A 14,657-nucleotide genomic window follows, 5' to 3' on the forward strand; every position below is an offset into this window, starting at 1 on the left:
GGAGAGAACTTGTGCAAGGAGCGTATATGGGGGGGGGGGGAAGTCGTTTTTGCAATGACAGCAGAGGCAAGTTGCGATGTAACCGTCTATAAATAACGTTAGGATGGGATCAAAATTGTTATGTATGATGTTAATAGTTATTTCTCTCGATTTTAGAGACGCGTTGTATTTTTGTTTCTATTTTTCATTGCTTTTCGTAATTTTTTAATTCTATTTAGAGGAAAAGAATATCAAATAATTTGAATATTCGTTCTGTCAACGAATTATTCATCGAAAGGAAGTTTTCTCGATAAAATTTAAATATCGAGCTTTGCACAAATGATTTCAAGTAGAAACATGATGGATAGCGAACGTAGACATAGGACGGTTGTTTACGGTGGTATTAATTAAGTTGAAAGACGGTTGTGAGTTTTCCAAGGGGGTAGTTTTGAAATTTGTGAAATAAGGAAAAAGTCTGTATTTTTACGTAAGCGGTAATTGATAGCTGGATATAAATACAGTGTTTCTTTGCTATTTGTTTATCGATAAACTGCAAGGGTGGAACGAGAGAGAGAGAGAGAGAGAGAGAGAGAGAGAAGGGGGGAAAAAGGGACGAAACGAAAATCCTGCCTTCGAGAAAATCGCTGCGTCGGTTATTAGTCGCGATACAGTCCATTTCTCTTAAATATTCCGTAATCGGGGGGAAAAATCATCGTTCTTCGTGTATCGTGACGTGTATGTGAACCGTTTGCGTGCCCAGTTACATCTCAATGAATGCCACCGTCGAGTCAACAGCCGAGGAATTATTCTTCCCGATCTGACTACCCCTATTTTCCCTTCTTTATAAACAAATTATTCGTTAAAGATGATCGAGGTCTTTGTGCAATACAATCTCACTGGAAAGATAAAATTTCCACCATTTTCGTGGAATTTCTTTTAAATAGGAATAAATTCAAAGTTTCGTAGAGTAGAATAGATCGTGATTTTTAATTTATTTTAGAATCTTCTTCTCAGATTTTGAGTAATTTGAATTTTCATTCATGATTTCAACATAATGAATCTTTGATTTCTGCAATTTTTTAACTCATCAAAGATTTGTAATTCCAACGATCAAAACATTGAAACTTTGATCTTCGTTTCAAAATTTCCTCTCAAAGGTCTGAAAAAGATTTTTCCAATTGCAATTCCAGAAAATTTTGGTAATACCGTCGAAGAATTCAAAGTTCCAAAATTCTCAAAAAAGATCTCTTTCCAATTAGAATTCCAGAAAAAATTTATCAAATTTTGATAATACCGTCGAAGAATTCAAAGTTCCAAAAGTCTCGAAAAAGACTCTTTCCAATTGCAATTCCAGAAAAGTCAAATTTTGATAATACCGTCGAAGAATTCGAAGTTTTAAAATTCTCAAAAAAGATCTCTTTCCAATTAGAATTCCAGAAAAAATTTATCAAATTTTGATAATACCGTCGAAGAATTCGAACAAAATTCCAAAATTCTCAAATTTAGATTGAAAAAAAAAAAGAGAAAATTTTATTTTCGCAACTTCGATAATCCTCGAATTTTCTCAACCCTCTCAATCTTCACCGTTATACAGATATATCTACTCGAAAAGAGGTTGAACAAGTTCTCAAGGAACGAATTGGAAATCATTGTGCGCCGCAAGGCGTGCGATGGGAACGAGGAAAGCCACGATCTCGGTTCCAAGCGATCCGCGAAATTTGTTTGCGAAGAAACGCGAGATCGCAACGCCGAGTTTCCCCCCTTTTTTACGTACGCGGGATCATCGGATCGGAAAATCATCATCCGCCGTTTCCTGCAATTACGATCCTATGGACAAAGGCGTTCGCGTGCGTTTCTGGCGTATATATATAATATATATACATACGTATATATATATATATATATGTAGTCATCGTGTGTCGGGAAATCATCATCCGTCATTTTTTCCCCTCCTCTACCCTCCCTCGGTACCCCAATCACTCCCTCTCTGTCGCACTCGCGTGCGTGCCGGGTTGGCTGCGTGCGGATCGCATTTCGGTTCACCGGGGGTTGAACGATATCGCTCTGTTCCGGATAGAAAGGCAACCGGTTTCTCTCTTCGTTTAATCCGTTCCTTTTCCTGATTTCGCTTGTTTACCCTTCTCGTGCTCCTCGTTATTTCTCCGCCGGCCATCAACGTGGTTCGCGGAACATCCACTCGAATTAATCGTGACTCGAGAATCATTAGAGTTCATGTATTTATAAATTTGGAGGGGAAAAAGAATATTTATTAAAAAGAATTTATCAGAAATTAAATATTGATAAATATTTTACCTTCGTTTTCGACTATCTATTTTATAAAGCTATTTATAAAATAGGTAAAATAGTGATCGTTGATTGAGTTAAAAAAAAGGATATATTTCGTTGAATTTTTTTGAAAGAAATTTTGAGAAATTTTTCTATTTGTAGTTTAAATATAATATTTGATTTGTAACGTATTAGTGTTGGAAGTGAAAATAATATATGAAAGTAGAGGATGTGATGAATTACCGTTTTATGATTGTCCATTTGTGAGACAGAATGCTGATCTCAGTCGGAATATATTATGAAGATGAATCGTTCGATTGAATGAGACCAGTTTGAATTAAGATCTGCAGTATGGTGAAACTTGTTTAGCAATTGATGTAACGAGGAATATTATAAATTTATTTCTTCCATCATTCGTATTCCAATTTTTCAAATAACGTTCTATTTTTCTCGAAAAGAAATTTCTTATTATTGCATCTTGAAAGAGGCGCGCAATTTAAACTCTCACATGAAACGGTTTCTCCCTCGATCCTCGTTCCTTCAATTTTTTATCACGCAAAGAGGATTCGAAATTATTCGAAAAATTATTGAATAGATGATACTCTTCTCGAAATTCTTGAAAAGAAACATTTGCATTATCCACTGAACCAAAATTATCGTTCCTACTATCCTAAAATCAATCAGAAGGATTTTCAATATTGAATTAACTCTAATCACCAACGTGATCCATTACTTGAAACAATTGGAACGTTAACCAGATTAAATATAATCGCGGAAATATACTGGAAAACGTGGCGTAGCGTAAGCAAAGGGGATGATGCGTAAACGCGACACGTAGAACGAAGCTGACATTCTTGGCGTGACTAGCTAGTGTGGGCACGAGAGGATAACATAATATTAAGATGCACGTTGAATATTACGCTGTAATCGAATCATCAAGGAAAATGTTTACGAATACGAGACATTTCGATTCGACGATCGAAATAGAAATGAATGTTACGTACCTGATGGAAACCAAGGTAACTTTCTATGCTGTGGGTGGCGAAGAACACTTCCCCGTCGCAGGTGAGTATCAGCAGGAACCCGTTTAGCGCCTGTAACAAAATCGTTTTGCAATAATTAGTTTGAATTCAATCGTTGACATTTTATTATTTATTATTTCGAAATTGCTGTAATCCCAGTTCCATTTCCAATTTTATTCTTCATCGAAACAATAACTCGATACTATTTTACAATTTAGAATATCTCCAAATATTTCTAAATCGAAAATTTGAATTCCAAATATAATATAACCTAAAACATACACATAAAATAATTCGATACATCACATTATAATATATAGCTTTATTAAAAAAAACTTGAACCCAATATTAGACTCAATATGAGAAGAATTATCCCAAAACATGATTAAAAAAAAAAAAAGAAAAGAAAAGAAAAGAAAGAAATTCAGTGTGCAGTGATAATATTCACCGATGGAAAAAAAAAAGGGAACCGCAACGAGTGGCCGTTTCCTTTCGAACGTTCAGGAAAGTTTTCCCATTTATCGACGTGGGTTTTCGAATACCAAAACGAGCTGGAAACTCGAACGAGTACGTATCGAGGCCCGAAATATCCGTCCTAGTTTAAAACGGAGGCTAGAACAGCGCGGGGGAGTGAGTGAGCCGTTTAAAGCACTCGTCCGCCCGCCCCTTTCCCCACAGTTAAATGTGTATTGTTTTGTTTTATTTCGACCCGTTGCCGTAGGTGGCCGTGCCAGGTACTGTCTGACGAGTTTTTATTGGTTGAAAATATGAAGAGAGACCTCGCTTCCTCGTATCGTGTCAACCGATTTTCCTTTTACTACCGATTCCTAAGGGTAATTGCGCATGATCGTGAAATGGACGATTATCTTATATTTTTGGGATTGGAAAACGGTTGAAGCATTACAGTCGTAATGCTTGACACTTCGAACAGATCTTATACATTGATAAAATTGATTATAAAATAGAAATGGATATATAATAATTTTCGAGAAAATTCGGAAAATTTGGTCAAAAATTAGGAATTTTAGTTGGATAGTAATTGAGAATGGAGCGAAATTCAGTGGTAGAGAGGATGGTAAAGGACACCATAACCGATAGTGGCAGGGGGGTTCATCGAAGCGATCGCATGCGCGACGGATGCTGCGATTTGATTGGTTGATCCGGAGGGTGGGTTTCTCTCTCGCGTCAATACGGATCAGCGCGGAGGGTGAGTTAGGCCGAGGCTCAATCGAGCCCCTCTGTACCAGGAATATAAGCTGTAATAGGATTTTCCCGCCGCCTGCCTACGCTCCTTCCTTTCGAAATGGCCGACATTGGCCATTTCTGCAAGCCCCACCATCCCCCATGGGATTCCATTTAATCGGCACGATTGCATCTCGTCTTCGATCCTATCCAACCGAATAAAAAGATAAGAACAAATATCGAACAATAATGAACAAATATTGTAATTATTTAAAAAATGTAAAAAAACGAGAACAGAGAAGATTAAAATACGAAATAATGAATTACTACGAAAACTTTGATTTTTCCAAATATACGTGTAATATAAAAATAATATAAAAATATTTTTTGACTCTAATTCTCTAATAGATGAAAGATGTATTTCCCACTAGTGAAACTAGATTATAAATTAAAATCTTAAATATCAGAAATAAAGAAAAATATAATATTGTATATTACTAGAGCGTAATTTAATTGAATTTATTTCGAATTATTTCAAATTAATATCACGCAATATCAAATAAAATATTTAAATTTTATTATAATTAAATTTTAAGAAAATTCGAATCGACGACCCAACAACAGATATAAATTCGCGTTAATTGTTAATTCGAAGATCCAGTTGAATGATGGTGAGCGAGAGATCCAGGAAGAGCATCGAAGGGGGAGGAGAAAATCGATGGATTTTTATTTCTCGCGTGTGGTGACCGGGAGCGAATCAGTCGCGTGCCGAGCAGTGCGAGTACTCGCGTGTTCCGTCCAAGCGTGAACTTCTAATACCCCTTCATCCTCACCTTGACTCTCGTGTATTAGCGGGTCGCCAATAATACTTCACGCACGAAATCTTTCCATTTTCTTCGCTCATGCAACCAGAAGTCACGGGCACGGACACGGATCGGCCTCTACGCAGAATACCTACAATCGGGATTCCACCTCTTTCGATGCTCTTCGCATTTCCTCTTCTCCCCCTCCTCCTCCTATTCTGTCTTTAGAGACTCTCGACTCTGCGACTTTCCATCCGTTTGAACCACTGATCCTCTCTCTTTCGCAATCGCGAAACTAAAACTCGAAAATTGTATCTTCCTCTCCTCTTTTTCTTCGAGTAGAGGTATCCTTGAGTTGCATCTTCTTCGATATTCTTTGCACTTCCTGTGCGATTTTCCATGTAGATATCAGTTTTCTCGTAGATATTATTAATTTTGCAATTTCTCTTCTCTTTCTCTTGTGAAATTTCAGTAGCAACAAAGTATCCTTGAATTCTCTTTGCTTTCTTTTCCACGATTTTCCATGCGTTTCTCGTAGATATTGTTAATCGGAGATTCTTCGCAATTGTATTTTTCTTATACTTTCCTCTTCTCTTTCTCTGTACAGAGGACTCTTGTAAAATTTCGGTATCCTTGAATTTTTTTTGCATTTGCTTTCTTTTCCACGATTTTCCATGTTTTTCTCGTAAATATTGTTAATCGAAGATTCTTCGTAATTGTATCTTTCTTATACTTTGCAGTTCTTCTTCCCTTCCTCTTACACACTGTTAAAGAGTAGAGGTTCTTAATCTTTCACAAATCATGGAAATTCCACTACACAGGTATCATTGAAAATAATTTGATTGGAAGTATGGAGAAAGCTTTCAAAATTTTTGGAACGGAGAATTTGAAAAAGGGAATGCGAAATCAAGTGATATAATACGTTATGCGAGTTCTTTGGACTCACTTGAATAGAACCGAGTTGAAAGACAAACGTGTAAATCTTAAAACGTATATAGGAAGGAAATATGGTAAGAAGTTGATATACCGAGCGATTAGATCACCGGCTCGAAAAATTGGAAGCAAGTTACGTGCGCGGAAACTTTAAGAGCAGCTTAGTCGAAATAATAAAGGAACTATAAATTCTGAGTGTGAAGTGGCACGCGAGTTTGCGCGCTATCAATCCGCGAGAGCTTTGCGAAGTGGCGATCGAAAGAAACGTGATATCCACGCTGTGCTAACGTTTTATCTCTATTTCCCCCTCCCCTCGATTTTTTCCCCCCTCTTCCGTTCCCTCGTACAACAAATACAATATGCTAATAACCATTTAAACACTCGAATAACCCGAGATATTTGTGATATTTAAATACCCTTGTACGAGCACCCTACGTCTCATTAATGATACGTATAAACCATAAAAATCTTCAAATACATTTCTCTTTTAATTTTCTAATTAAATTCATTTTTTTTTTTTTGTCGAAAGCTTTAACTCGAATCATATTTTATAATTTAAGCAACGTTATAATATAACGTTCTGTATCTGTTCAATATTAAACGGCAATTTGTATCTCTTCCACTTATCCACGTTGCAGATACCGATCAAACCGATCATATCACGATATTAGATGATGCTCGTTATTAATTGCCTCCCCATTATTCTTCTTAATTTTCTGAAACTGAAACATTAATGAATCTCCATTGTATATATATATATATATATATATATATAAATCAGATAATCGACACACGGTTTTTTTTTTGCATCACGAGTGGAATTTCATTAATATAAATATACGTGTACAAAATAGAAACCTTTATTCCGGGAATATTGTGTTTTACATCAATTGGATGCAATTACAGCGCGATTTAATTAACACATAATTCATTTCGCACCGGCAATTAACCCGTTCCTATATAGCAATCGTATAGTACACACAAATACATGCAACAATAACGATTCCATTTCTCGATATGTTATGTACTTTAGGAGGAAACACGAATTACACGCGAATTACGTTTCTTCGCGAAGAGATTGAAATTTGTTTTTTTTTTTTTTTTTATATGTTAGTTGAGATTATCGCGATTAAAAAATATTGTTCGTGCAGTTTTCGAGGGGTTTGACGAGGAGTCACGTTGTTGGATACGAATTCTTGGAAATTAGTTGAAGCTCACCACGATTTTCGTCGATTTGAATTTCGTATTCCGAACGTTTCCAATTCTAAATTCGAATGGAATTGCAGATTCTCGAGTTGAAAAGTTTCTTTCTCCTATCTATCTCGAAGATTTTAATTTAAATATTAAAAATTGTTTCCTGAATTAATGAATGAATTCCTCCAATTCGCGAGTGAAATTCTTCATAACAGTGCAATGTTGCGAAAATTTTGAATTCCAAGGAGTTCAATCAAGTTTTCAAGAAATTTTCGAAAATTTCAATTCCAAATTGTTGAACCGAAATTACTCAACTATTTCCAACCTTCGAATTCCTTCAACACTTTGAAAAACTGGACAAATTCCTGGACAACGAAAAACGCTTCCTGATCGAAAAAAATTTTCGATTCGCGTGCGTTTCAACTCGAACGCCTTCGAATTTATCTCGGTAACGTAACGAGAGAGGAGGGGGAGGATTAATCTCGACTTGATATTTAATTTAAATTGAAATTCGAAACCACATTCTCGCCAGAGTGGAAGAATTCTGTCCGATCCCGTTTCACTCGGTGGACGAGAAGGGGTGCGTGGTCCATCAACCTCGACGTCCTCATCGACTGCAACTTTGTCGTTCGTGCGTACGTTGCCGATAACGACCTCGTTTCGTTCGTCACGAACGCGGCCGAGCAATAATTTTATTCATTTATCGCTTTCCACGTGTTCCGCCCCCGGCTCTCTTTTCGACTGTTCAGTTAATTAAGTCATCCCTTACGACGAACAGTCGTAAGCCTCTTTTTTAATGAGCCGCTTAATTGCCCCTGTGTTAATTGACCACGTATCATTATCGACGGACGATACAATTCCTGTCGTAAAATTAGCCCGCTTCGTTAACAGGTTAAATTTAATCGTGCCCTCGAGAGGATGGATGAAGGATGAACGATAACGATTGTTACGTTGAGAAAGGTAACGAAGAAGGTATCTTCATGCTCGAATATATCGGGATATCAAAATCAATCGGGATTTTAAGTATTAAATTACATAAGTGTGCTCGGTAATTTATTTTGCAATAATTGCAAATTGGTAAGTAAGTAATTATTACAACACGGATTTATTTAACACTATCAGATTAACGCGTGTCTGCATCTCAAATTAATAATTATAAAATGTACAAATATATTATTGAAACGTAATATCTATGGTTATTATATCGTATTATTACAAAAGACTCTAACGTTGGATAATTAAAAAAAAAATTATACATTCGTCTGATACACTAATTTTCAGAGATATTCGAGCGTTTGCCATACGATTTTTTAGCTCGTGATTTTTTTTTCTTTCTTTTTTTTTTTTTTAGAAATTTTAAATTCCCTAGAAATCGTTATCATCCCCCAGAACTATTAATCATTCGGTTGAGAATCAAGCGTGGAGAAAAAAAAAATGTCAGGGGTAAATATCTGAATGATAAGAAATAATAATAAGCACGATAATGGTGACCGCCTGATGGGTTTCATGCTCGGCCGTAATTAATTATGAACATCGGAGGGGTGAGTTAGGGGCGCGTTCGCGAAACTAATACTCCGACTTCGCGGACTTTGGATCTTTTTTTTTTTGGTCGACGGGAAAAATGTCGTCGATTTTTTTTCTTCCTTTCCTTTCCTTTTCTCTCTTTCGGCTACGAACTTCGGTTCGAGACGATGTATTTCCAGTCCTTCGGCAAAAGTCACTCGACGACGTTTTATGCCAACGAATGATTAATCGCATCTGCAACTATCCCCGCAGCGACTACGATCTCCCGGTTTTCATTCTGTCTCCCATAATTGTATAATTGCATTTTCTTTTAAATTCGTGATTTATTAAAATTCGACGACTCGGATAGACAGAGAAAAAAGAGAAATAAATATAACTTAAATAAAAATAATATTGAATATAATATATATATAATAAATACGATAAAAATTTCATATAAAAAAGAATATAAAGTAAATCCATTCAAAGAAAGCATCAATTATCTCGAACGAAATTACATCCTCGAACCCTTACCTTCGAACATCGTCACCTCGTCCAAAAGAATTCCTAAAACCGTAAAATATTAATTCTAAATGTTCCATTTCAGCCAGCAATTCCAAAAAGAAAAAAAAAAAAACCAGTCAAACTTACTTAACCAAGATTGCACCTCGAAGGGGTGGGAAAACTCGAAAATTTCTGAAGAATGAAGGAAAGGGAAGGTGGGATACTGGTCGAATGCGGGGATCCATGCGGCCGATGTCTGGTCGGTGTCGACACCGGGGCAACAGCGAATGCTGGCGGTACGTAAGGCGCAAAAGGGGGTGGTATCTAAGGGAGGAAAGGAGCACGCGATCAATACGGGAAGGACTAGCGGTGCCAGACCAAGGCGAGCCCCGTCGGCCACCCACCCGACCTAACCTACACATCATCCCATCCCGCCTAACCTACACTTACCCTTCGACTCGGCCCGCCGTGCTTCGCTCGCTCTCTCTCTCTCTCTCTCTCTCCTTCTCCCTTGCGCCCCGCTTCCGGTTATCAGTCTTAACCGCCGCTGCGCTATGAAGGAGCGCAATCACGGGCCAGAAATTGATGCTTAGAATGCCTAGACCTCCCTTCCTCCTCGAGAGGAGGGTGGATGGTTCCATCGTTTCTTTCTAAAATCTTTCTAAAATCCGCTTTGTCGTCTCGACGATCGCTCGATATTCGAATCTCGTGGAATTTGGAATTTCGATCGAATTTGGAATTCTTCGTTGAAATGATGTGTGATCACGGGCCAGAAATTGATGCTTAGAATGCCTAGACCTCCCTTCCTCCTCGAGAGGAGGGTGGATGGTTCCATCGTTTCTTTCTAAAATCTTTCTAAAATCTTTCTAAAATCCGCTTTGTCGTCTCGACGATCGCTCGATATTCGAATCTCGTGGAATTTGGAATTTCGATCGAATTTGGAATTCTTCGTTGAAATGATGTGATATTGATAAAATTTCGATAATCGATACGTGTACTCGCTTGATTCTGGATTTTATTAATAATCTCCTAACATTTTCTTGTTTTCGAATGATGTGATTCGAATTATCTTTTAACTATTCCATAAATCGACCGATTACGCGTTCCACAAATTCTGGTTATTCTTTAGGATAAAAGTAGTATTTAAATCGTGTAAAAATTCGAAATCAAATTCGTACATGAACGTAACAGGATAATCAATAATCGAAATATAATTGAATTGTATTACGTTACATTGGATGCATTCTGTACAGGGCGAACAGACGCGTCCATCGTAATTGAACGATCTCGAACGGAAAGTAATTTTACTGCCCGGAATAATTTCGCTTGAGAAGTTTCATTTGCATTATTATTATTTTTTTTTTCTTACCGTAAAATTAACCATATGCAGAGAGATAATTAAAGAGGTAACGTCCGTTTTCACGACACCGTAGAACGACACGAAAAATAAAGACTCGTTTTTAATCGTCGAAAGTTGGCTGATGCCACTCCTGTTGCCACACGCTCTTCCTTCCGTCGAGCTTCGACACCTGCTCCTGTCGAATCACTCGACTCCTCTTTTCGCATTTTTTCGATCCCATCTGCAGATTAACTATCTTGTTTGATTAATCTCGATACCAATTCTCCAACGGGCTAATGAAACGTTTTTTACTCCCTTTTTTCTTTTTTAAATAATTTGCAACGCCTTTCAATCGCTCTATTAGAAACCAATTTTGTGAAATTTCAAATTCTCGTATTTGCGTGCTCGAATTCGACATTCTTTGAGATACAGCATCTTCATCTGAAATTTGCACGAGTTAGAAAAATTTTACTTTTTGAGAAAAATAAATAAACATTGTAACACGAAAATTAAATTATCCTAATTTTGCTACAACTTAAGAGTTTGAGTTTGACTCCTTGAAAAAAAAAATATAAATCGTAATACAAGTGTTCATCAATATTCATATATTATTATTCATCGAGCTCTGTAATATATGTAAATTAAAGAAAAAAAAAATAAATAAATAATTGGTTCATCGAATAGGTAAACGATCGTTTACTCGCATCTGCTCCACGCGAGCATTTCATTCGAGCATCAGATCCAAACTGTTACTTGTTGCTGATGCTTGCATGTCTGCCCCTTTTGCCTCCTTGGTTGATCGCTCAACTTCGTCTTCCCCGTTTCGCTGTCGCGCGACCGTGCACGCCCAATCGGCCGACAATTCTTTAAAAAAACGACCACCCCACGTGAATCGCCAGATTCCAAGCCAGTATCCACGTACATTCGGTAATGGTAATACTACCCCCTTTCGTGTAACAACGTTACCCAATTCGCCGGCGCCAGCCACGGAATACGTGCTTTATTTATTTACACCGACCGTCCGTCCGGTAAAACCTATCTCTTATATAAATCACCACCACCACCACCACGTTTCCTTACGTAATTCACCGACCGATAAAACCGAGTTTATACCAGTTATTCCACCGGGCGAAATTGTAAAATTTCTAGCCCCACAGCGATCGAACAACACCTTCGTTTGTTAATAGTTACAAGATAGAGAGGGCTTTATTTGATTTTTTAGGGAAAAATTTCTCGAAATATTATCCCATCTCTCGAACCAAATCGATCCAACGATCAATCGAGCGAAGCCTACAACTTCCTCTTTTCCCCTTAAGATCCTTTTAAGAGCTTGGAACGATGATAACAGAGAGATAAACGAGCCAATCGTTTCTAAAGAACAGAGATTCGAGAGATTCGTGGCGAGGAAAATCGGGAGTGGAATCGGTTCGCGATCGGAGGCAATGGACGCGGCGGATGTGGGCGGCCGAATTGGAAGTCGAAGGAGTCGAGGAGAGGAAGGGAAGGGAGAAAAATAGGCTCGCTCTTATGATTACGGGTTGACCGGTGGCGGGGGTTGTTCCACGACCCTCTTTCACCGCTATTGCGGTGTGGCTCGCGTATTAATGCGATACACGATAGCCTGCCGGCTATTAAATAAAAAATATGAGAGCAAAATGGCCGCTTTCGCGGCGATACGTCACCGAGAGGCGTGATTTGTGCCGAACCTTGCGCCGGCTAAAAATCGCTCTCCTCTCTCTCTCTCTTTCGCAATCCCTCCAAGATCCGAGAAACCGCAACCCGGGACGTGAAATTTCGTGGGACCGCCTAATGCACAGGTTTTGGCGGATTCCAACGAATTCTTGAAACGAGGAAGGGGGAGAGGAACCGTTCCTTTTCGGAAATGGTGGATCGAAGGCGAGTGGAAGGATTCCATGATGGAGAAGAGAGATTACCGTTCAATCTCGATGGAACGGGTAAGTAGAAAGTTTTTAAATAAAGTATAAAGTGTGTGGAAAAATTTGTAAGTTAATTTTTCTCGTAAATTTTTCATTAAAATCAAAAATTTCCATCGTACCATCTCCAATCGTTAAATACTACTTGTAATCTCGATATTTTACCAGTAAAATTGAAGTATAGGATTCGTGGCAAATAGTTAAAGTTTGTATTAGAAAGATGGCTGTTTCGAGAAATCATATTGGAACCTTGGTTCATTAAATATTACTTGTAATCTCGATATTTTACAATTTTACCAGTAAAATTAAAATATAAGATTCGTGGCAAATGGTTAAAGTTTGTATTAGAAAGATGGCTGTTTCGAGAAATCATATTGAAACCTTGGTTCATTAAATATTACTTGTAATCTCGATATTTTACAATTTTACCAGTAAAATTGAAAATATATAAGATTCGTAGCAAATGGTTAAAGTTTGTATTAGAAAGATGGCTGTTTCGAGAAATCATATTGGAACCTTGGTTCATTAAATATTACTTGTAATCTCGATATTTTACAATTTTACCAGTAAAATTAAAATATAAGATTCGTGGCAAATGGTTAAAGTTTGTATTAGAAAGATGTCTGTTTCAAGAAATCATATATAAACCTTGGTCCAGAGGATTTGGACTGGAATGATACCGATCGAAAGAAGAAGGAGGAAGACAAACAGAAGGGGTGGCGGGGTTTTTCTTTTCTTCTTCTTTCCAGGCCGTGTCGAGGAAAGTATATTCGAGTTGTGGTTCGGAGGAAAGCCGAGAGTGGCGCGGGACTCTCGACGGGGGGGCCGCGTATCGTGCGCCCTGCTCGGGGTGATAATTTGCAAGAGACGACAGAAATGGATTGGCAAAGTATGCTCTTCTCGCCGATTGAAAAATTCCCCGTTCGTGAACGCTTTACGCTTTTTTTGTTAATTTATTTACGGGTGAACCTGCTCGAAGGATGTGTCTTCGCTTAATTTTAATAACACGATAGAGTTCGTACGCTCGAGAAACTCGCGATTGTCCACCGCGTTTTTGTTATTAATTTCGATCGAAAAGGATGAATCGTGGATTTGTATTTATTTTTTAAATGTTACGACGATTAAGCTCATTTTTCTAATTTTGTACATATGCAAGTCATGCGTAGATTCTTCTACTTACAAAGTGCAAATTTATTGAGTACAAGTTCTATTTTATAAAACATTCATAAATTGAAAATTGTGGAATATAACAGCAATTATTGTTTTCGCCAAAAGATAAAATATCTTTTATCGAGAAAAGGATTCGTCATTTCTCTTGAAAACTAATATTCAGACGAAAGTTTCAGACGAATTACGATTCGACGGATGAGAGAATTTCGAAAACTTATCCTCGGAAATTTTTCGAAAAGCGATTCCTTAAAATTTATTCGATAAAAATATTTGATAAACTTTTCTAAAATCCTACTCAAAACTGTAGAATTAGAGAAATCGAACAATTCGTTCCATGGCGAATTTCAAAATTTCATAAAAGAAGAAGGGGAAGAGGAGAGTAAAAACGCAAGGAAAAGAGAAGCGTATCGCGGGATGATTACGAAAATGGTCGCGTGCGACTATTAAGCTTCGCCTATTAATAAGCAATTGTTCGTTCAGAGAGAGATCGGTCGTAAAGATATCGAGCCTCGTTACATACTTGACTCGTTTAATTCTCGTTGAAGAGCGATGCTGGGGGGGGAAGAAGATGGGGGCGAATTCGAGTTTGTACGCCGGCGAAACGCGGCGAAAGTGTTGGAAAACGGTCTCACTTTAACCGTCTCCGCCGTAGGAAACCCTCGCGCGAGTAATGGATCCGCGCGCGCCGGATCCAGAAAATCGTAAGTATCCAGCGGGAAAGTATCCGCTTGCACGCTATCTTAGCGGCGATCGCTATCTGCGAAATTGCCTTAAATATTCCAAGGGACTCGTTCCACGATAAATTATG

At 37.8% G+C, this 14,657-nt stretch overlaps 1 protein-coding gene across 1 annotated transcript in view; it reads right to left on the reverse strand.

The window, feature by feature from the left end:
• Positions 1-14,657, reverse strand: part of LOC122718508 (aryl hydrocarbon receptor protein 1) — a 143,213-nt gene that overhangs the window by 14,987 nt on the left and 113,569 nt on the right. Inside the window, exon 4 of the mRNA XM_043943596.1 lies at positions 3,270-3,359. Coding sequence (XP_043799531.1) covers positions 3,270-3,359 — 90 coding nt within the window. The remainder of the gene's footprint in view (positions 1-3,269; positions 3,360-14,657) is intronic.

Source organism: Apis laboriosa, unplaced genomic scaffold (genome assembly GCF_014066325.1).
Source record: "Apis laboriosa isolate Shangri-la unplaced genomic scaffold, ASM1406632v1 scaffold64_cov150, whole genome shotgun sequence".
Classification (NCBI taxonomy): Eukaryota; Metazoa; Arthropoda; class Insecta; order Hymenoptera; family Apidae; genus Apis; species Apis laboriosa.